At 47.1% G+C, this 24,426-nt stretch overlaps 1 protein-coding gene across 1 annotated transcript in view; it reads left to right on the forward strand.

Moving 5' to 3' along the window:
• sema5ba (sema domain, seven thrombospondin repeats (type 1 and type 1-like), transmembrane domain (TM) and short cytoplasmic domain, (semaphorin) 5Ba) overlaps positions 1–24,426 on the forward strand; it is a 323,927-nt gene that overhangs the window by 199,160 nt on the left and 100,341 nt on the right. The window contains exons 6-9 of the mRNA XM_078227863.1: positions 1,873–1,935; positions 5,603–5,701; positions 16,214–16,427; positions 17,679–17,964. Of these exons, the coding sequence (XP_078083989.1) occupies positions 1,873–1,935; positions 5,603–5,701; positions 16,214–16,427; positions 17,679–17,964 (662 nt within the window). The remainder of the gene's footprint in view (positions 1–1,872; positions 1,936–5,602; positions 5,702–16,213; positions 16,428–17,678; positions 17,965–24,426) is intronic.

The raw sequence follows: 24,426 nt of genomic DNA on the forward strand, positions 1-24,426 counted from the left end.
AACCAAGAATAGTACCATAGATGAGGGACTTCATTTGTGAGGAGAGACTGAAGGAATTGGGATTGTTCTCCTTTGAGCAGTGAAGCTTAAGGAGATTCAGCAGAGCTGTTCGGAAGATGAAGGGTTCTGATGAGCGCACAGTGAATAACAAAGTTGAGGTAATTAGCAAAAGACCCTGCAAGGGCAAGAGAAGAATTTTCTGTTACTCAGTGTGACCTGGAAGGGCTTTGGAAATAGACTCAGTGGTAACTTTCAAAAGGGAATTGGATAAATACTCAAAGGGAGGATTTGTTGGACTACGGGGCAATGACAGGAGGATTATTCGGTAAACTCTTTCAAAGAGCTGGAAGGAGCTGTATGATTCATTACCTGGTGACCTGAACAAGCCTCATGAAGTCTTTGGTAGGAATGTATTACAGATGAACGAAGAGTGCCTTCAGGAGGTCTTTGCTGCTTTAGATGGAGTTGGTGGCGGGGGGAACCGAGGGTCAGGGTGGGCTCCCAGTCCTGACTGCTGTCTGGCAATCCTAGTGGGAAGATGGATGTTGTTGGGCTATTTTCCAATGCTCCAAAAGGTTGATAAACCTGTGAGTGCCTTGTGTCAGGGAACATGTCCATTTGGAAGGAGTTACGTTGGAGCGCGATTTGGCATTTTCAGGATAGAAGGGCTGCTCCGAGACGAGAGAACATTTAGAGATTGCTTCTAGCATCAAGGCAATGAATAGTTAAGACCTTGCTCCTTTCGCTAAGTTGACTCATGTGGGCTGTAAATGTTTACATGCAAATGAGAAATGATTCCCTCTGTTGACTTGTTGATTATCAAGGGTTTGAAAGGATTACTTTATTCATTGCCATACACAAAGCGAGTTAACAAAACATCTTGCTCACTAAGTCTCCTCATGGAATGTTGAGTATGAGTGAAGATTTTTAATTAGAATTTAAATGTTAACCCTTACCCCCGCCCCCGCCACCCCCACTCCCTCCCCTCCCTCAATTCACATCCATCCTCCCTACCACAATCACCCTCCCTCTTTCTTCCCTACCCCTCACTCTCTTTCTTCCCTCCACTTCCACTCCTCCCTCACCACCTCCCCCTCATCCCCACTTCCAAGGCACCCTTTTCTCCACCTCTTCTTTCACTTCATCCTCTCTTCCTCCCACCTGCCCCCTCCCTCTCCCAAACCCATTTCCTCATTCTTTTCCCCTCCTCTCTCCCCTTCCTTACGTCCACTGCCCCCACGCCCTTCCCCACTTCTCCCTTGCCCTTCACTCCCTCTCCAATTCCACTTAACTCCCTCTCCAGTGACACCTCTCTGCCCACCTCCCCTCCTTCCACCTTCCCCTTCCCCGTCTCCTCCCTCAACCTCACCCAACTCTCTCCTTTCCCGCCATCACCCCTTCCTGCTCCCCTCCTTCCACCTTATTATCCCCTCCCTCCATCACCCCTTCCTGCTCCCCTCCTTCCACCTCACCCTCCCCTCTCTCTTGCCTCCATCACTCCTTCGCTCAGCTCTTGTTCCACCTCACCCTGTCCCTCTCCTCCCTCCCCACTCTCTTCCCTCTGTCTACCCCTGCCCTCTTCTTCCTCCACCTCCCCCACTCTCTCCTACCTCAACTTCCCTCCCTCCACCTTTCCCCCTCACTGTTCCTCCCTCAACATCAATCTCTCCCTCACTCCACCTTCCCCTCTCCTCCCCTCTCCTCCCCCCTCCTCCCCCCTCCTCCCCCCACCTCCCCACACCCCTCTCCTTCTTCCTCCTCCTCCTCCCTCCACCTCCTCCTCCCTCCTCTCCATTCCAATACTCAATCTTTACAACTTGACTCTTAGCCAACTGAAGCATGTCACATGACTTGTACATTCTTGTTTCCTAGGCGCTAGAATGGGGACCAGAGGAAGACACCAGGAAGGCTTGTCAGAGTAAAGGGAAGACTGAGGTAACTTTTTAAACCATTGTCACAGCATAACTACGGTGCAGTTTCATCGTTATAGCCTCACCACAGTGTTGATGTCGACTCCTTTTTGTTTCCATTCACAAAACAATTGTTTGGTTTCTGTAATTGGGGCCTTTTCACTGGATTTCCCTTGAATTGAATTAGGGTGGTTGAGAAATTCAAAAGAGAAACTTGTTGAAGCTTTTCATCCCGCACTCATCAGGACAAACACAAGAATGCCAAATTTCAAACAATTTATACTACAGAAGAAAAAGGTGCTGATTGGTTGGCAAGTTGACTCTGATTGGTTGGCAAGTTGACTCTGATTGGTTGGCAAGTTGATTCTGATTGGCTTCCCTATGGCAACACCTCGGCAAATCAGTCAACTTGCCAGCCAATCAGCACCCTTTTCTTCTGTAGTGTAAACCGTTGTGATTGTTTGAAATTGGGCATTCTTGTATTTCTCCTGTAGTCGTGAATAGGCCAGAGAATAAAGAAACAAATAATGGGAGTTGGTCAGAAAGGTGATGGCCTAGTGGTATTATCGTTAGACTATTAGTCCAGAAACTCAGCTGATGTTCTTGGGACCCAGGTTCGAATCCCGCCACGATAGCGGGTGGAATTTGAATTCAAGAAAAAAATGCCTGGAATTAAGAATCTACTGATGGCCATGAAACCATTGTCGATTGTCGGAAAAACCCATCTGGTTCACTAATGTCCTTTAGGGAAGGAAATCTGCTGTCCTTACCTGTTTTTTTCCAAAGAGAGCGGCACGGTGGCACCGTGGTTAGCACTGCTGCCTCACAGCGCCAGGGACCCAAGTTCAATTCCGGCCGTGGGTCACTGTCTGTGTGGAGTTTGCATGTTCTCCCCGTGTCTGCGTGGGTTTCCTCCGGGTGCTCCAGTTTCCTCCCACAGTCCGAAAGATGTGCGGGTTAGGTTGATTGGCCATGCTAAATTACCCATTAGTGTCAGGGGGACTAGCTAGGGAAATACGTGGGGTTATGGGGATAGGGTCTGGGTGGGATTGTGGTCGGTACAGACTTGATGGGCCGAATGGTCTCCTTCTGCACTGTAGGGATTCTATGATCCTTTTATGATCAATGGTCTGGCCTATATGACTCCAGATCCACAGCACTGTGGTTGACTCTCAACTGGCCTCCAAGGGCAACTAGGGGTGGACAATAAATGCTGGCCAGCCAGCGACACCCATTTAGGACTGAGATGAGGAGAAATCTCTTCACTCAGAGTTAGAGGTGACTTGATTGAAACATATAAGATCTTGAGGGGTATTGACATGGTGGATGTAAAAAGGATGTTTCCCCTTGTGGGAGAATCTAGAACTAGGGTCACTGTTTGAAAATAAGGGATTTAAGACAGAAATGAGGAGGAGTTGTTTTCTCTCAGAGGGTTGTGAGTCTCTGGAACTCTCTTCCTCAAAAGGCAGTGGAAGTAGAGTCTTTGAATATTTTTAAGGCAGAGCTAAATAGATTCTTAATTAACAAGGGGATTAAAGATTATCGGGGGTAGGCAGGAATGTGGGGTTGAGGTTACAATCAGATCAGCCATGATTTTATTGACTGGCAGAGCAGGCTCGAGGGGCCGAGTGGCCTACTTCTCCGAATGTTTATGTTCTTATTCTCTCCTGTAGTGCAAATTGTTGATATTGTTTGAAATTTGGCATTCTGGTATTTGAGCTGATGAGTGCGAGATGAAAAGCTTCAACAACATGTCTCTTTTCAGCAAGAAATTCAAGAAATTCTTTCCCCACTTTTTCCTGTTGTATATTCAAGCACCGGATTAGAGAGTGTTGGGGAATGCTGCAAAGTTTTGGGGGATTGGGGTAGTTTTATTACTTTATATCCACCAAGTTTGGGAAGTCGGGTACACAACAGTAGTCCTATGCAGGATGTATATGAGGCAGTCTCTTCAGCCCATTTGACGTCCCCTTCCTGAATACCACCCCTGCCACCTCCACACGGCATTTAACTCCCAGCAGTAAGTGCCCTCAGCCATACCCTCCCTGATCTTATTGGTAACTCCCCACCCTCATGTCAGCCATTAACCATTGGGTCACACTGTCATCTCCTGAGTCACGAGCTTCTGGGCACAAGTCCCACTCTGAAGCCTTGGGCACACAAGTCTAGGCTAATAACTCTTCAATGCAGTACTGAGAAAGTGCCAAATTAGAATCATAGAATCAATGCAGTGCAGAAGGAGGCCATTCGGCCTATCAAACCTGCACCAACCCAGGCCCTTTACCCTGCATATTTGCCCTGCTAGCTTCCTGACACCAAGGGGCAAGTTTGCATGGCTAATAAACCTAACCCACACATCTTTGGACTGTGGGAGGAAACTGGAGCACCCAGAAGAAACCTACGCAGACACGTGGAGAATTTTGCAGATTCCATGCAGACAGTGACTTAAGGCTGGAATTGAACCCGGGTCCCTGGTGCTGTGAGGCAGCAGTGCTAACCACTGCACCACCGTGCTGCCAACGAGATGTTGATCTCAAGACCAACTGACCTTTCAAGATGGATGTACAAGGCCACCATTTTGAAGATGGGTGGGATGTAACTTCCCCATTTGTCCTGGGGCAGCACGGTGGCACAGTGGTTAGCACTGCTGCCTCACAGTGCCAGGGACCAGATTTCGATTCCCAGCTTGGGTCACTGTCTGTGTGGAGTTTGTACGTTCTCCCCTGTTTGCGTGGGTTTCCTCCGGGTGCTCTGGTTTCCTCCCACAGTGCTAAATTCTCCCTCAGTGTACCCGAACAGGCGCTGGAGTGTGGCGACTAGGGGATTTTCTCAGTAACTTCATTGCAGTGTTCATATAAGCCAACTTGCGGCACTAATAAATAAAATTCAAACTTTGAAACAATGTTAATCCTACAATCATCATTACTAAAGACGGATAATATGGTCATTAGCACGTAACTCATTGTGAGAGCTTTCTGTGTGCAAATTGGCTCCCAGCATTCCTACATTATAACAGTTTGATTAACTGCAAAGTGCAAGGATAAATACATTTTTGAACAGTAAAGGAATTAAGGATAATGGTGAGCGGGCAGGTAAGTGGAGCTGAGTCCACGAAAAGATCAGCCATGAGCTTATTGAATGGCAGAGCTGGCTCGAGGGGCCAGATGGCCTACTCCCGCTCCTAGTTCTCATGTTCTTAAGTTCATTAGTGCAGAATGGATATCTGCTCCTGCTGTCTGTACCACCCCAAGCCAGCTGATTGGAGCTCCACTCCATGGTTTAATGGTTCCTAATGGTGGGGGGAGGCCAGAACTAGGGGTCATAGTTTGAGGATAAGGGGTAAATATGTTAGAACTGAGGTGAGCAGAAATTTCTTCACCCAGAGGGTGGTGAATGTGTGGAATTCCCTACCAATGTAGTTGAGGCCAAAACGTTGTCTGATTTCAAGAAGAAATTAGATATATCTCTTGGGGCTAAAGGGTTCAAGGGATATGGGAGTTGGGGGGGGGGATCAGGATATTGAATTTGATGATCAGCCATGATCAAGATGAATGGTGGAGCAGGCTCGGAGGGCCGGATGGCCTAGTCCTGCTTCTAGTTTCTATGTTTTTATGTGCTTAGGGATGCCCTGAGGCCATGAAAGAGGTTCTTTCTATAAACACAGTTCTGGTACTCTTTTTCTCCTGTTCCAGGTCGAGTGTCAGAATTATATTCGCGTTCTGCTCATTAACGGAAAGAAAATCTTCGCTTGTGGGACCAACGCATTCTCCCCGGCATGCACCAACCGACAGGTAAAATATAAACTTGCTGACTTGTTTCTTGGTAAAGTTCAAAACAAAACGCTCCTGTTGTACAGGAGAAGCTCCTCAGACATGGGAGATCGCTTCACACGCATTCACGGAATGGGACACACAGAAGGAGCCCATCGAGTCTGCACCAGCTCTTTTGACGGACGGTCCAGTTAGTCCCTCTCTGGCACTCTGTTTTAACATTCATTTCAGATATTCTTGTTAGCTGCCCAATTTCTCTTCTTGGGGTGAGTGGCTCTCTTGATCAATAATCCCACCACTGGACCCGATCCAAATTCTACCCCCACCCCCACCCCCACCACCGTCCACTGGCATGTCTGTACATTTCCACCTTGTATGCAGCCTCTGTAGGATACATTGCAGCAATGCGCCAGGATTACCTCAACAGAGCTTTACTTTCCTCCAGGAACTCTACCACCAAGATAGTTAAGAACACAAGAGCCACTCTCCCCTGGAAGACCCAGATGTTTAATGAAGCTCCATCAGAGTTTAGAGAGGTCACATTGAGTGTCCAGGTCTGATCTACTTCAGCCCATTCAAATCTTACCGATACCATATAGTCTGTTGCCAGGGATCACGTAGACGATACAGACTGTGCTATGAAGATACACTAGGAGTTTAAGACATTCTCACTCTTTGCGTCAGGTGCTGATGATATATCTAAATGGTGACCACACACATCCACAGTTGACTTTTATATTCAGCGTTTTGACCCCTGTTTGTGGCGGGGTTTTTCAAGGCTTCTTTTTCAAGGTTGATTGGCCATGCTAAAATTACCCCTTAGTGTCCTGAGATGCGTAGGTTAGAGGGATTAATGGGTAAATACGTAGGGATGTGGGGGTAGGGCCTGGTGGGATTGTGCAGGCTCAATGGGCCCAATGGCCTCTTTCTGCACTGTAGGGTTTCTATGATTCTTCTATGAAGGCCAAATTCAACAGTAATCATCCTTGGAACCATTCTGGCAAATCTCCCCTGAACCCTCTCAATACATCGTTCCTCAAATACGGTGTTCAGAACTAGATCCAATATTCAAATTGTGGCCTAACTGGAGCCTAAATGATTCAGCACAACTTACTCTTGTTACTTGATATCTCTATTTTGGACATGATGGCAGTAGATAGACTGCCACGAGCTGCAGCATGTGTGGGAAAGGACTCTTACTAGATCCTTGGTCCTTAAGGGTGAGGAGGAATTTTTTCATTTGGAGGGGACTGAATCTCTGGAATGCTTCACTATGGAGGGCTGTAGAGACTGGGTCATTAAGTGTGTTCAAGGCTGAGATAGACAGATTTTTAATCAGTAAGGGAATCGAGGGTTATGGGGATAAGGCAGGAAAATGAAGTTGAGGATTATCACATTGGATCATTCATGATCTCATTGAATGGTGGAGCAGACTCGATGGGCTGAATGGCCTACTTGTGCTCCTTATGGTTTTATGTCATTAGACCATTATCCTGGAATCCCCCGACCTAACCGTATTCTGAGAACACCATTCTGATAAGACGAAATGAGTGAAGGGTTGATCTCTTGCTAGTTTCTTGGAGGCGGGGGGAGGGGGGGGGTCAATCATGCTCAGGAAATAAATGTGGCCTTTCCTATTTCCCCACACCTTAAGAGCAAATAAATAATAAAGTGAGCGAGATGGGTCATTTTTTTCCACTTAACCTGTTGCTATAGCTCAATTTAATTTTATTTGTTCATGGGATGTGGGCGTCGCTGGCTAGGCCAGCATTTATTGCCCATTCCTAATTAGACCATAAGACATAGGAGCGGAAGTAAGGCCATTCGGCCCATCGAGTCCACTCCACCATTCAATCATGGTTGATTTCAACTCCATTTACCCGCTCTCTCCCCATAGCCCTTAATTCCTCGAGAAATCAAGAATTTATCAATTTCTGTCTTGAAGACGCTTAACGTCTCGGCCTCCACAGCCCTCTGTGGCAATGAATTCCACAGACCTACCACTCTCTGGCTGAAGAAATTTCTCCTCATCTCTGTTCTAAAGTGACTCCCTTTTATTCTAAGGCTGTGCCCCCGCGTCCTAGTCTCCCCTGTTAATGGAAACAACTTCCCTACGTCCATCCTATCTAAGCCGTTCATTATCTTGTAAGTTTCTATTAGATCTCCCCTCAACCTCCTAAACTCCAATGAATATAATCCCACGATCCTCAGACGTTGCCCTTGAGAAGGTGGTGGTGAGCTGCCTTCGTGAACCACTGCAGTCCATGTGGTGTAGGCACACCCACAGTGCTTTTAGGGAGGGAGTTCCAGGATTTTGACCCAGAGACAGTAAAGGAACGGCGATATATTTCCAAGTCAGGATGGTGTGAGGCTTGGAGGGGAACTTGCAGGTGGTGGTGTTTCCATGTGACTGCTGCCTTTATCCTTCTAGATGGTAGAGGTCGCGGATCTGGAAGGTGTTCTGGGTTTTATAGACAGAATTAAATTAGTCTATCACTTACAGTCCGATGGACGCATGGGTAAGTTATTGAATTGAAAGAGGAACCAGGTTTCTAGGAGTTGTCGGTAACACTGGCCAATTTTCAAATCATGGCACAGCCCATTTAATCACTCTCAGTGATTCAATTAAGAACGAAAACTGAGTACACTGCAGAAAAATGCTCTATCCTATGGCTGACGTGATTAGACTAATGTAGTGTGATGCTGTCACCAGGTGACATTTGGCAGTGTGTTGACCATCCTTCATGTGCCAACGTTTCAGAAAGAAGGCTCTTGTTCTGCCTGGATCAGGACCTTGAATCAAAGTGCTCCGGGTAGATTATAAATTCAGTGCATCGCGAACAAAATGTGGAAAGGGTTTGACTCCAGTCAGCTCTCCCGTCTCCGAGTCAGAAGGTTACGTTCCAGTGATGAGGCTGTCATTCCCAGCGCAGTACTGAATGAGTGCAGCACTGCCGGAGGTGTCGTCTTTCTGATGAGACACTAAAGCAAGGCCCCCACCTGCCCTCTCAGGTGGCCATGTCATGGCACAATTTCGAAGAAGAAAACGGAGATTCTCTCCGATGGACCGATCAACGCCAGCACTTGGAGTCATAGAGGTTTACAGCATGGAAACAGGCCCTTCAGCCCAACTTGTCCATGCTGCCCTTTTTGTTTAACCACTAAGCTAGTCCCAATTGCCTGCGTTTGGCCCATACCCCTCTATACCCATCAGTGAAGCAGATTAACAAAATAAAAATCACACTTGTGTTTGTGGGATGGTGCTGTGCATGTTGGCTGCCATGTTTTTTATGTTACATTGTATAGATTCTATGGAATCTTAGAATCCCGAGAGTACCGTTCAGCCCATTGAGTCTGCACTGACTCTCTGACGGTATCTTACCCAGTCCCTCTCCTCCGCTCTATGCCCATACATTTCCCATGGCTAATCTAGCTAACTGCTGTAGGATGGCACAACTACTGTAGGTTAGCACGGCTGCCTCACAGTGCCAGGGACGCTGGTACACTTAAAGGCAATTTAGCATGGCCAGTCCACCTAACCTGCACATCTTTGGATTGTGGGAGGAAACCGGAGCACCCGGAGGAAACCCACGCAGGCACAGGGAGAACGTATAGACTCTGACAGTAACCCAAGCCAGGAATCGAGCCTGCGCCCCTGGCACTGTGAGGCAGCAGTGCTAACCTACAGCAGTTGGTAGGAATGGGTTTACTGCAACCTTCCACTTTAGACCTAATTTTTTAATTGTTAATTGTTTAATAGCACTCACCATGATAAATCAAAGGGTTTACCAGGATATATAAAGGACCAGTGTTAAGCTTTTCAATTGCAGTCCAGTAATAAAAGATGATGCAAGTCCAGCTTCTTCACAAACGCACTTTATTCTCTTTTACAGCTCCACATAGACACCCAACACCCAGTGCCACCTGTAACCCTAGTAACCAATTAACGTACAAATTAGGTCTAAAGTGGAAGGTTGCAGTTAACCCATCCGTAACGACTGCTGTAGGTTGTCGAGAGGGCTAGAATACAAGAGCAGGAATGTACTTCTGAGGCTGTACAAGGCTCTGGTCAGACCCCATTTGGAGTATCATGAGGAGTTTTGGGCCCCATATCTAAGGAAGGATGTGCTGGCCTTTAAAAGGGTCCAGAGGAGGTTCACAAAAATGATCCCTGGAATGAAGAGCTTGTCGTACGAGGAACGGTTGAGGACTCTGGGTCTGTACTCGTTGGAGTTTGGAAGGATGAGGGGGGATCTTATTGAAACTTACAGGATACTGCGAGGCCTGGATAGAGTGGATGTGGAGAGGATGTTTCCACGAGTAGGAAAAACTAGAACCAGAGGGCACAACCTCAGGCTAAAGGGACGATCCTTTAAAACTGGGATGAGGAGGAATTTCTTCAGCCAGAGAGTGGTGAATCTTTGGAACTCTTTGCCGCAGAAGGCTGTGGAGGCTGGGTATTGAGTGTCTTTAAGATAGAGATAGATAGGTTCTTGAGTAATAAGGGGATCGGGGGTTATGGGGAAAAGGCAGGAGAATGGGGATGAGAAAAATATCAGCCATGATTGAATGGCGGAGCAGACTCGATGGGCCGAGTGGCCTAATTCTGCTCCTATTTCTTATGGTCTGAAGTGGAAGGTTATCGTAGAATCACAGAGTGCAGAAGGATGCCATTCGGCCCATTGAGTCTGCACCGACTACAATCCCACCCAGACCCTATCCCCATAACCCCATGCATTTACCCAAGCTAGCCCCCCTAACGCTAAGGGTCAATTTAGCACGGCCAATGCACCTAACCCACACATCTTTGGACTGTGGGAGGAAACTGGAGCACCCGCAGGAAACCTACGCAGACACAGGGAGAATGTGCAAACTCCACACAGACAGTGACCCAAGCCTGTATTCAAACCCAGGGCCCTGGTGCTGTGAGGCAGCGATGCTAACCACTGTGCCACCGTGCCACCCTCATTGCAGTTGCCCCATTCCTAACACAGTGACTACATTTAAAAATTGGCTGTAAAATTCCTGGGCCACCTTGAGGTGTGAAAGGTGCTATATAAACGCAAGCTTTTCTGTTATTGTTTTGCTTCCATTGGAATTATATACAGTTAGAGCAGATTGAAATGTTTGTCCCCTTTTGAATCAGTGAATGGGTATGAATGAGATGATGATTGGTATATCACACACCCTCATCTGAGATTAGATTGATCCAGTTGACAATTGTGAAAGATAGGGACAGAATAGAAAGGGAGAAACTATTCCCATTGGCGGAGGGGTGAAGAAACAATATATTGAATTAAGGTCATTGATAAAAGGCAACATGAGGACATACAGTTGTACACAGTGAGGGGTGAGGATCTGGAATGCGCTGCCTGTGAGTGTGGTGGTGACAGATTCATTCGTAGCATTGAACTGGGAATTGGTGTCAGGAGTGTGATGGAATACTCTCCACTTGCCAGGATGATCACAGCTCCTCAAACAATCAAGAAGCTCGACACCATCCAGGACATAGCACCCCATCCGCGCCACCTTCAACATTCACTGCCTCTATAACTGATGCACAGTGGCTGCTGTGTGTACCATCTACAAGATACACAGCAGAAACTCACCAAGGCTCCTTTGACAGCATCTTCCAAACCCACGACCTCCACAACTCCAAAGGTCGAGGGCAGCAGATGCATGGGAACAGCAGCCCCTGTATCTTCCCATCCACAGTAAGTAGTCTCACAACACCAGGTTAAAGTCCAACAGGTTTATTTGATAGCACGAGCTTTCGGAGTGTTGCCCCTTCATCAGGTGAGTTAACCTGATGAAGGAGCAGTGCTCCGAAAGCTCGTGCTACCAAATAAACCTGTTGGACTTTAACCTGGAGTTGTGAGACTACTTACTGTGCCTACCCCAGTCCAACGCCGGCAATTCCACATCATGTCTTCCGATCCAAGCCACTGACCACCCTGAATTATAACCACCACCGTTCCTTTACTGTCGCTGGGTCAAAATTCTGGAATTTCCTCCCTCACAGCACTGTAGGTGTACCTACACCACACGGACCGCAGTGGTTCAAGAAGTCGACTCAATCCCCACCTTCTTGAGGGCAATTCGCGGTGGACAATAAATGCTGGCCCAGCCAGGGACATCCACACCCTGAGAATGAATCAAATAAATAAACACTGCGATGGACCAACTGAGCTGAAAAGTCTGTTTCGGGGCTGTAAATCTATCCAATTGTATTCCAACTTTCCTTCCTTCCAACTTTCTTTCCTTCCCCGTACTTTATCCCCCTTCCCTTACCTTTTCTCTTCCCCCGCTTCCCTTTTTCTACATTCTACCTCTGTCCCATTCCATATGCCCCCCCCCCCCCCCTCAACATCCCTATCTGTCACATCTTACAGCTTCTCTGCCGATTGGCCATTCACACCTTCTATTCTCTCTATGGACTCCCATTAGCAGCCTTTCCCCTGATTTCTGTGGCTATGACTCATCTTTCATTCCTTCCCCCTGCAGTATAAATATCTCCCACTTTTTCTGCCTTTTAACTTTGACAAAGGATCATCCGGACTCGAAACGCCAGCTCTTTTCTCTCCTCACAGATGCTGCCAGACCTGCTGAGATTTTCCAGCGTTTTCTCTTTTGGTTTCAGATTCCAGCACCCGCAGTAATTTGCTTGTATTCCAACTTCATTGGCTGTAAAGGGATTCAGGATTATCCGAGATAGTGAAAGGCACTATGTAAATGCAAGTCTTTCTTTTCTGGAAACCCCTCTTGCTTTCACAATCCTGGGCTCAATCGACCTTTGACCCCTGCCCTGCTATTCAGTAAGATGATGGCTAACCTTTGACCTCAGCTCCTCTTCCCAACTAATCCCTTGATGCATTCCCCTTGATTCCTGTACAGGTAAGATGTTTCCCTTAGCTGAGGAGTCTCGAACCAGGAGGCACAATTACAAAATAAGGGAGAAGCCACTTAGGACCGAGACGGGGAGATGTTTCTTCACACAGAGGGTTATGAATCTTTGGAATTCTCTACCCAAGAGGGCTGTGGCAGCTCAGTCGATATTCATAGAATCATAGGGCCCGTTGAGCCCACCCCACCAGCAGGGTGGCACAGTGGTTAGCACTGCTGCCTCACAGCGCCAGGGACCTGGGTTCAATTCCGGCCTCGGATCACTGTCTGTGTGGAGTTTGCACAGTTCTCCCCGTGTCTGCGTGGGTTTCCTCCGGGTGCTCCGGTTTCCTCCCACAGTCCGAAGATGGGTGGGTTAGGTGGATTGGCCGTGCTAAATTGACCCTAGTGTCAGGGGGATTAGCAGACGTGGGATTACAGGAATAGGGCCTGATGGGATTGTGGGCGATGTGATCTCGATGGGCTGAACGGCCTCCTTCTGCACTGTACGAATTCTATGATGATGATTGTCCAGCGACCCCAGCATTGAGTCTGGTGGCCTGCTGGGTCACCCACTTTAGCTGTCGGGTTTGACATCAAACATTGAGCTACTTCCTTAACTACTGAGAGCAGAGAGTGACACCGATCATCTGTTCTTTAAATATTTGCCATTAATATTACAACGGGGGCGGAGACAAAGTAAAGGCTGAATTCAATCACACAATATTTCATTATTCAAAGCTAGTTGCCTTATCTCTTCCAGCTGCTTGTAAATGGTGGCTGACATTGATTAATGATGCCAGTCAATGTCATGATGACATTGTATCATCATCGGTCCACATTCCATCAAATTTCAGTGTATGTTGCTTTTACCTTACTTGGTACCACTGCAACATTCAGATAAGATGTTCAGGCTCATCTGCCCCGAAGGTGGATGGCAAAGATCCCGTTGCTCCGTCTCAAATGAAGAGGAGAGGGGTACTTCCTCGCTACCCTGGCCAATGTTTATCCCTCAGCCAACATCAAAAACAACAACACCTTGCATTTATGTAACAGCTTTTATATCATAGAATCCTGACAGTGCAGAAGGAGGCCATTTGGCCCATCAAGTCTGCACCGACCACAATCTCACCGAGGCCCTTTCCCCATGTATTTACCCTGCTAATCCCCTTGACACTATGGAGTAATTTAGCACGATGTGGAGATGCCGGCGTTGGACTGGGGTAAACACAGTAAGAAGTTTAACAACACCAGGTTAAAGTCCAACAGGTTTATTTGGTAGCAAAAGCCACACAAGCTTTCGAGGCTCTAAGCCCCTTCTTCAGGTGAGTGGGAATTCTGTTCACAAACAACTTATAAAGACACAGACTCAATTTACATGAATAATGGTTGGAATGCGAATACTTACAACTAATCCAGTCTTTAAGAAACAAAACAATGGGAGTGGAGAGAGCATCAAGACAGGCTAAAAAGATGTGTATTGTCTCCAGACAAGACAGCCAGTGAAACTCTGCAGGTCCACGCAACTGTAGGAGTTACAAATAGTGTGACATGTTACAAATAGTTACAAATAGTGGGAGTTACAAATAGGGTTCATGTCACACTATTTGTAACTCCCACAGTTGCGTGGACCTGCAGAGTTTCACTGGCTGTCTTGTCTGGAGACAATACACATCTTTTTAGCCTGTCTTGATGCTCTCTCCACTCCCATTGTTTTGTTTCTTAAAGACTGGATTAGTTGTAAGTATTCGCATTCCAACCATTATTCATGTAAATTGAGTCTGTGTCTTTATAAGTTCTGTTTGTGAACAGAATTCCCACTCACCTGAAGAAGGGGCTTAGAGCCTCGAAAGCTTGTGTGGCTTTTGCTACCAAATAAACCTGTTGGACTTTAACCTGGTGTTGTTAAACTTCTTACTGTAATTTAGCATGGCCAGTCAACCTAACCCGCTCATCTTTGGACTGTGGGAAGAAACCCACGCAGACACGAGGAGAATGTGCAAACTCCACACAGGCAGTCATGTAGTAAAACATCCTAAGGTCCTTCACAGGAGGGATTCTTTGGAACAATTTCACCCAGAGCCACAGAAGGAGACGTTTGGGCAGAAAACCAAAAGCGTTGTCAAAGGGGTGACTTTTAAACATTTCTCATTTCATTTTGTGATGCTTTGCATTGGCCACCTTGTTTCCTACATTGAGACAGAGACGGTACTTCAAAGCGTCGGTGAAATGCCGTGAGACAACATTAGGTGTCAAGGGGGAGGCTGTGGTATGGTGGTCAGTGGACAAGTAATCCAGCCACCGGGGGTAATCTCTGGGGACCCGCGTACGAATCCCACCATGGCAGATGGTGGAAATTGAATTTAGTAAAAACCTGAATTAAAAGTCTAATGATGATCATGAAACCCTTGTCGTTGTCTTGAGGAGATGATGGCCAACTGGTATTATTGCCAGACTGTTATCTAGAAACTCAGCCAATGTTCTGGGGACCTGGATTCGAATCCTGCCGTGACCGATGGTGGAATTTGAATTCAATAAATAAATTTATGTAATTTATGAATTAAGAATCTACTGATGACCATGAAACCATTGTCGACTGTCGGAAAAACCCATCTGGTTCACTAATGTCCTTTCGGGAAGGAAATCTACCGTCCTTACCTGGTCTGGCCTGCATGTGACTCCAGAGCCACAGCAATGTGGTTGATTTTCAACTGCCCTCTGATATGGCCCAACAAGCCATTCAGTTCAGTGGCAATTAGGGAATGGGCTACTCACGCTGGCCTTGCCAACAATGCCCACATCCCGTGAAAGAATATGAGAAAAAGGGTCGCTATCAAAATGCAAGCCTTTCTTGTAAAGCAGCCTGGTTGAAGGACTCTCATTCTGCTCTTGTCCTTGAGTGTGACCTCCCTACCCTCAGTTCCCTGGTACAGCACAGCTAGTCATTAATCGTGATTTAATTTGGAAGGTGCGCTCATTAGAAATCTGCCATTGCTTCCTGTTGCGAGACCATTGCGTGTCACCACCAACTCTGATAAAGTTGAGTGAGCTGGAATGTTATCAGGTGCTTTCTGCCTGAAAGAGTGAAAGGAGGAATGTGAAAATCTGATAGAAAAACAGGAGGTAGTGGCTTACAATGTGCTGAGATGTTGCAAAGCACTTTGCAGGTGTGTTATCTAACAGCATTTGACATTGAACCAAATAACAACTGGGAGAGGCAAAAGCTTGATCAAAGGAAAAGTTTTAAGCAGCATCTTAAAAGGAAGAGAGAATGGTAGATCATTGCGGAGGTTTATAGAGAGAATTCTAATGCTTAGGCACGGCCACCGATGGTTGGGTAATGGAAATGAGGGTCACGGGAGGAAGCTGGATTGGAGGCACGCTGAATTCTCAGAGATAAAGACAAAATACTACAGATGCTGGAATCTGAAATAAAAGCAGAAAATGCTGGAGAAACTCAGCAGGTCTGACAGCATCTGTGGAGAGAGAATAGAGCCAATGTTTTGAGTCTGGATGTAGGAGAGGCGGGTACAATTTTGCGGTAAGAGATATCGCACTTCCTTATGTCTGACAGCCAATGAGGAAAGGCAGTGGTTAAAAAGTAACCTACGAGATGTCTGAGGTTGTTGCGTGTGTGTTTCTCTCCTCCAGCTTGGGAACCTGAGCCGAGTGCTGGACAAGATTAATGGTGTGGCCAGATGCCCCTACGACCCGAGACACAATTCCACGGCTGTGATTACCTCACGGGGAGAGCTGTACGCGGCCACTGTGATAGACTTCTCGGGACGTGACCCTGCGATCTATCGAAGTTTGGGAAATGGACCTCCACTCCGAACTGCTCAGTACAACTCCAAATGGCTTAATGGTAACTGGCAAATGGTTAACTTGATGCGTGGGGGCGGGAGCAACACTTAAACTCACCTTGGTGGGATAGGATTCATCTTATTTTAAGTTAGGTCAGTTGTGCATTGGATTACCATGGCTGTCCTGTGTTGGATAGACCAGTGTCCGATGGCATCATTGCTTCCTTGGCCGGGAATGCATCAATTTTTAAATTCTCACCCTTGTTTTCAACTTCCTCCATGCTCCTCGTCCTTCCCTATCTCTATAGCCTCCTCCAGCCACACATCCCTCCCAGGTCTCTGTGTTCCAGCAATTCTGACCATCCTCAGTTTTTAGCTGTGCCCTCAGCTGTCTCAGGGCTGTCTGGTACCCACCATGCCTGGTGCCCGTATCAATTAATGCCCACTTAGAGGGCCCCACCCCACTGCCTTCAGGATTTAACCAACAGCTGGAGGGATCCGCACCAAACGGGAAGCTCGGCATGTTTCCCTGCGCCAGCTGGTGACAGGCAGTAGGTGTCCTTACCTTAAAGGGCCAATTGGAGGGCTACCCCTTAGGTGTAACCCCCGAGGTTGCTCTATCTCCAATGCCTCTCAAAGCTGCCCCCACCCCCTTGCCTCCACCTACCACCCCTTCACTGGACCCTGCCATTATTGCAGCTGGGGCGAGACCACCCCACCCTCCCCGACCCCCCCCCCCCCCCCCCCCCAGATGTTGACCCAAATCGACGCACACATCTGTCTTGAGGTGCCGCAGAGCAGCCGGCCTCTAATTGGCCAGCTGAGGTGGGACATTCAGATCCTGAAGGGCAGAATTCCCACCTCCAGTCTGTGAGGGCCAATTGTCCATTAAATGGCTGCGGGGCATCCCATCCAGTGTTCACTTTCACGGACATTCCCCAACTATTTAGCTGGGGTTGGGTGGGAGGGTGGAGGAGTTGGTGGGGGCGGGGGGGGGGGGGTGGTGGAGGAGCGGGAGGTGGGGGGAGTGGAATCCAGAGTCTTTACAATTCAACCCCTGAAGTCGATTGAGGTCAATTAGTCCTCAATTGAAGTGTTGGATCTTTGCCAAGTTTGGAGCTGTTTTATCCAGAAAAATGTCTCCGTCCCAAGCCTCGTATTGCAAAGCTGATGCCTGGGCCCAAGAACACAGTAGAGTTGTACTATTGGAATTCTAACATTTGGAGAGGTACAATGGAGGCCCCAGGTTAGGGTGGGCTACCTGGCCACCTTCCTTCCTTCACACATCTTGCTGCCTTTTCCTTCCTTTCCAGAACCAAACTTCATCTCGGCCTACGACATCGGCCTGTTCATCTACTTCTTCTTCCGTGAGAACGCCGTGGAGCACGACTGCGGCAAAACCGTCTACTCCCGCGTCGGGAGGGTGTGCAAGAGCGATATTGGCGGCCGCTTTCTGCTGGAGGACACGTGGACGACCTTCATGAAAGCCCGGCTCAACTGCTCGCGCTCGGGGGAAATCCCCTTCTACTACAACGAGCTGCAGAGTACCTTCTATCTCCCCGAGCAGGACCTGATCTACGGCATCTTTACAACAAACGTGTAAGTGCATGTTGAATCCGTGTTACACGTCAATCTCCCATGTCTTTGCACACACCAGGGAGTAGAGTGTAGGTGTGACTTTCAGGTGACACACACTGGGTGGGTTTGCTCTGTGCCACTTTATTTTTATTCATTTATGGGACGTGGGCATCGCTGGCTGGCCAACATTTGTTGCCCATCCCTCGTCGCCTGAGAGCAGTTAAGAGTCAAAGAGGTTTACAGCATGGAAACAGGCCCTTCAGCCCAACTTGTCCATGCTGCCCTTTTTATTTTAAAACCCCGAAGCTAATCCCAATTGCCTGCATTTGGCCCATATCCATAGAGGGGCATAGACAAGGTAGATAGTCAATATCTTTTCCCAAAGGTAGGGGAGTCTAAAACTAGAGGGCATAGGTTTAGGATGAGAGGGGAGAGATACAAAAGTGTCCAGAGGGGCAATTTTTTCACACAGAGGGTGGTGAGTGTCTGGAATAAGCTGCCAGAGGTAGTAGTAGAGGCGGGTACAATTTTATCTTTTAAAAAGCATTTAGATAGTTACATGGGTACGATGGGTATAGAGGGATATGGGCCAAATGCGGGCAATTGGGATTAGCTTCGGGGTTTCAAAATAAAAAGGGGGGCATGGACAAGTTGGGCCGAAGGGCCTGTTTCCATGCTGTAAACCTCTATGACTTTATGAATCTCCTATTCTTTCCCTAGAGCCCTGCAAATTTTTCTCCAAGTATTTATCCAATTCCCTTCCGATAGTTACTGTCTCACTATTCCTTCAAGCAGTCAGTTACAGATCAGAACACTCACTGTGTTCAAAATCAATTCTGCTCCCCCTTCTTATTCTTCTCTCAATTACCCAGTGATGCCGGGGATGGGGTGGGAGTGGGCGGGACTGTGTGAGGGAGAATGTTTTTTTAACGCAGCAAGTGTTAGGTGTTTATCTATGCATGCTGCGGGTTTGGGGTGCATACTGTCCCTTTAAGGGTGCAGGTCATATGTCCCCTGAGGTGTGGCTAGCTCTGCCCAGGGTGGACCCTGGTTTAGCAAACCATAAGACCATAAGACAAAGGAGCAGAATTAGGCCACTTGGCCCATCGAGTCTGCTCCGCCATTCAATCATGGTTGATATTTTTCTCATCCCCATTCTCCTGCCTTTTCCCCATAACCCCTGATCCCCTTATTAATAAAGAACCTATCTATCTCTGCCTTAAAGACGCTTAATGACCCGACCTCCACAGCCTTCTGCAGCAAAGAGTTCCACAGATTCACCACTCTCAGGCTGAAGAAATTCCTCCTCATCTCTGTTTTAAAGGATCGTCCCTTTAGCCTGAGGTTGTGCCTTCTGGTTCTAGTTTTTCCTACTAGTGGAAACATCCTTTCCACGTCCACTCTATCCAGGCCTCGCAGTATCCTATAAGTTTCAATAAGATCCCCCCCCATCCTTCTAAACTCCAACGAGTACAGACCCAGAGTCCTCAACCGTTCCTCATACGACAAGCTCTTCATTCCAGGGATCATTCTTGTGAACCTTCTCTGGACCCTTTTAAAGGCCAGCACATCCTTCCTTAGATATGGGGCACAGAACTGCTCACAATACTCCGAATGGGATCTGACCAGAGCCTTATACAGCCTCAGAAGTACATCCCTGCTAGGTCCAGTCCATCCTAGTCTAGGTCCTAACTGTGGGTCAGTGCACACCTGTAATAAAGTGTTTCCCAGTGCTTAAATTAAGAAGCCCACTTGGTGGTTCTTCTGCACTTTACCTCTGTAAATACATTCATAGCATTAATGACTTGGAACTCATTACGTACACGGGTGATGGAATCAGAGGCAGTCAATGATTTTGAAAAGGAATTGGATAGGCACCTGAAAGTATTACACTTGAAGGTGATGGGCATAGTGATGATGAATGGGACTGGCTGGATTGCTCCACAGAGAAGCCAGTATGCATCCAGTGGGCTGAATGGCCTCCTTCTGTGCTGTAAATGACTCTGTGACTCTGTAAATCCCAGGATGCTTTTTGTAACAGCCTTCCAAACTTGTCCTGCCATGTTTGAAGATTTATGTATTGTGAAAATCTGTGCATTAGTGTCTCCATTATAAATTTTCAAAATCCACACTCATGATCGGTGGGGTTATGGGAATAGGGCCTGGGTGGGATTGTTGTCGGTGCAGAACCGATGGGCTGAATGGCCTCATTCTGCACTGTAGGGATTCTATGATTCTATAATAGACACTCGCCCTAACATTGTTGAAAGTGATGGTGACCGTGAAACTATCTTCAACTATTGTCAAAAACACATCTGGCTCACTAATGTCCCTTTAGAGAAGGAAATCTGCCATTTTTACCTGGTCTACATGTGACTCCAGACTCACAGCAATGTGGTTGACTCTTAACTGCCCTCTGAAATGGCCTGGCAAGCCACTCAGTTCAAGGGCAATTAGAGATGGGCAATAAATGAGAATGTGCTATGGAATGGAATGGAATGTGCCATGATTTTCCCAGGGTGGAAGAGTCAATTACTCGGGGGCACAGGTTTAAGGTGCGAGAAGCAAGGTTTAAAGGAGATGTACGAGGCAGATTTTTTACACAGAGAGTAGTAGCTGCCTGGAACTCGTTGCCGGAGGAGGTAGTGGAAGCGGATACGGTAGTGACTTTTAAGGGGCGTCTTGACAAATACATGAATAGGATAGGAATAGAGGGATATGGTCCCCGGAAGGGTAGGGGGTTTTAGTTTAGTCGGGCAGCATGGTCGGTGCAGGCTTGGAGGGCTGAAGGGCCTGTTCCTGTACTGTAATTTTCTTTGTTAACATAGAACATAGAACAGTACAGCACAGAACAGGCCCTTCGGCCCACGATGTTGTGCCGAGCTTTATCTGAAACCAAGATCAAGCTATCCCACTCCCTATCATCCTGGTGTGCTCCATGTGCCTATCCAATAACCGCTTAAATGTTTCTAAAGTGTCTGACTCCACTATCACTGCAGGCAGTCCATTCCACACCCCAACCACTCTCTGCGTAAAGAACCTACCTCTGATATCCGTCCTGTATCTCCCACCACGAACCCTATAGTTATGCCCCCTTGTAATAGCTCCATCCACCCGAGGAAATAGTTCTTTGAAAAAGGATTAGTTGGCAATCTAGTTGTGAGAGAACCCTAGGGGACGAGTGACCATAATATGGTTGAATGCTTTGTCAAGGTGGATAGTGATGTAGTTGATTCTGAGACCAGGGTCCTGAATTTCAATAAAGGTAAATGTGATGGTATAAGGTGTGAATTGGCCACGATGGACTGGGAAACATTACTGAAAGGAAAGACAGTCGACAGGCAATCGCAGGGCATTTAAAGAATGAATAGGGGAACTCCATAAATTGTTTATTCCTGTTTGGCGCAAGAGTGGTATGGGAATTGTGGCCAAATCATGGCTTATAAGGGAAATTAGAGGTAGTATCAGATCCAAGGAAGAAGCATACAAATTGGCAAGAAAAAACATTGTGTGATTTCAAGAAATTAGATATAACTCTTGGGACTAAAGGGATCAAGGGATATGGGGGGAAGGGGGGATCAGGATATTGAATTTGATGATCAGCCATGATCATAATGAATGATAGAACAGGCTCGAAGGGCCGAATGGCCTACTCCTGCTTCTATTTTCTATGTTTCTATGTTTCTGTGCAGTGACACTCGCATCCCAGGAAAGAATAAATAAAAATAAAAATACTCCTTCTTGTGAATGGTGCCACCATAACCGTAGAACCCCCTACAGTGCAGAAGGAGGCTATTGGTCCATCGAGTCTGCACCGACCACAATCCTACCCAGGCCCTATCCCTATAACCCCATGTATTTACCCTGCTAGTGGTAAATACTAGCGGTAGCGGCGGCACGGTAGCACAGTGGTTAGCACTGCTGCTTCACAGCCCCAGGGTCCCGGGTTCGATTCCTGGCTCGGGTCACTGTCTGTGTGGAGTTTGCACATTCTCCTCGTGTCTGCGTGGGTTTCCTCCGGGTGCTCCGGTTTCCTCCCACAGTCCAAAGATGTGCGGGTTAGGTTGATTGGCCAGGTTAAAAATTGCCCCTTAGAGTCCTGGGATGCATAGGTTAGAGGGATTAGTGGGGTAAATATGTGGGGGTAGGGCCTGGGTGGGATTGTGGCCGGTGCAGACTCGATGGGCCGAATGGCCTCCTTCTGCACTGTAGGGTTTCTATCTTTCTATCTTTCTTTCTATCTAGTGCTCCTGACACTAGGGTCAATTTGGCATGGCCAATCAACCTAACCCGCACATCTTTGGACTGCGGGAGGAAACCAGAGCACCCGGAGGAAACCCACACAGACAGTGACTTGAGGCTGGAATTGAACCCGGGTCCCTGGCTGCACGGGTCAAACATGACTGTACTTCCGTAACCTAAAAAAACATTCCCCACATGATTGTGAGGGCCCATTAACTGGCGAGGGAATATTACATGATGGAGCCTTTTCTCTCTACTGACGCATTTTCCGTTGAATATAGGCATGTGTCAGATAGCGTCTGGAAATAGTAGCTCTGCTCCGAGTTTGTGTTCTGCTGGGACTGAATTCCATGCGGATGGAGGCTGCCAAGAAACAGAGCATTTTTGACCCCCAAATACCATTCATTTCTTTCCCCTGGCTGGGACACAGATGTGAGGCTTCAGGATAGAGATTCGAATGTTTTTCTGTTTAGCAAAATAAATGTGATAACCTTGTCTGTTTTCCTTTGAAATGTTAAACTCCCGTTGTCCGCTGCTGGTTTTGGTTAAAAACAACTCTCAGACTGGAGTTTCCTTCCTCAGACACCTCAATCTCCGTCTACTTTTGACCAAGCAGTTGAGATTAAGGAGAGGTACGATCCGAGTGTTCGCAATTATAGAAGCATCGTTCCGAGTTGATGGAAGTCAGTTGTTTCCAGTAATGGAAAGATTTAGAAGTTGGCACTGCAGTGGGGTTATGGTAGTGTAGTGGTTATGTTACAGGCTTAGCAATACAGATGGACAGCCTAACAATCTGGAGATGTGAGTTCAAATCCCATCAGAGCGTTTGATGGGAATTTAAATTCAATTGATTAAATAAACTCTGTAATTAAGAATCAGTGAAGGTGATGATATAATTACTGAATTGTTGTAAAACCACGTCTGGTTCACTCATGTCGTTTAAGGAAGGAAATCTGCCACCCTTGCTGCTGTCGGATAAAGTTCTTTGTAATTGCCCGTAGGTTAACTGTAAATCTTTACTGACTCTTAGAACTATTTACAAATATACAGTCAAGGATACAAACTAGGAGCTGTCTCCATGCTGGCTGGTACACATGTGTCTGTCCAACACTAAGCTGACCCCGGGTAAGGACTGTGGGCTCCCTTACATCACTGTGTGGACAGGACTGTACTCAATCCCACATTAACCCTATATTTGCCAGACTCTTGTACGACACTTACATGGTGCGGTAGAGGTTCTTCCACATTCACCCTGTCAATACAGGCTTACAGGTGACTCCAGAACTACAGCAATATGGCTTGAGGGTTGAATGATGTATGAGAAAATGATGGGGCTCAATTCTAATTCCAATAAAGCCCAAGAGCAGGAGATCTCAGGCAGCACCACCTGAGATCTTTCAGTCACCCACTGTGTGTGAGATCTTGATGGTGGTCATGATGTGGAGATGCCGGCGCTGGACTGGGGTAAACACAGTAAGAAGTCTAACAACACCAAGTTAAAGTCCAACAGGTTTATTTGGTAGCAAAAGCCACTAGCTTTCGGAACAGGCTGTCCCTTCGTCAGGTGGGTGGCCTGACAAAGGGACAGCCTGTTCCGAAAGCTAGTGGCTTTTGCTACCAAATAAAGCTGTTGGACTTTAACCTGGTGTTGTTAGACTTCTTACTGTGAGATCTCAGCCAGTAGAGTATGGCTTTAGGAACATCCATAGAATCATCATGTTAAACAGCATGGAAGGAGGCCATTTGGCCCATTGCGTTAGTGTGGACTCCTTGAAAAAGCTTTCCAATTGGTCCTACTTTCCGCTGGTTTCAACTGACTCATCTGAGAAGTTTCATTCTTCATTCGGATCTTAGTCTTCTTCCAGTTTGAATAAAGCTTTAAAGCAAAAGGGATTAGTTTGGGATTGATACAGAGCAATGGGAAGAGTGTGGGAGAATGGGATTAGTTTGGGATTGATACAGAGCAATGGGAAGAATGTGGGAGAGTGGGATTAGTTTAGGATTGATACAAAGCGGTGGGAAGAGTGTGGGAGAGTGGGATTAATTTGGGATTGATGCAGAGCAATGGGAAGAGTGTGGGAGGGTGGGATTAGTTTGGGATTGATGCAGAGCAATGGGAAGAGTGTGGGAGGCTGTGATTAGTTTGGGATTGATGCAGAGTGATTGGAATAATGTGGGAGACTGGGATTAGTTTAGGATTGATACAGAGTGATTGGAAGAGTGTGGGAGAGTGAAATTAGT

Source organism: Mustelus asterias, chromosome 14 (genome assembly GCF_964213995.1).
Source record: "Mustelus asterias chromosome 14, sMusAst1.hap1.1, whole genome shotgun sequence".
NCBI lineage: Eukaryota > Metazoa > Chordata > Chondrichthyes > Carcharhiniformes > Triakidae > Mustelus > Mustelus asterias.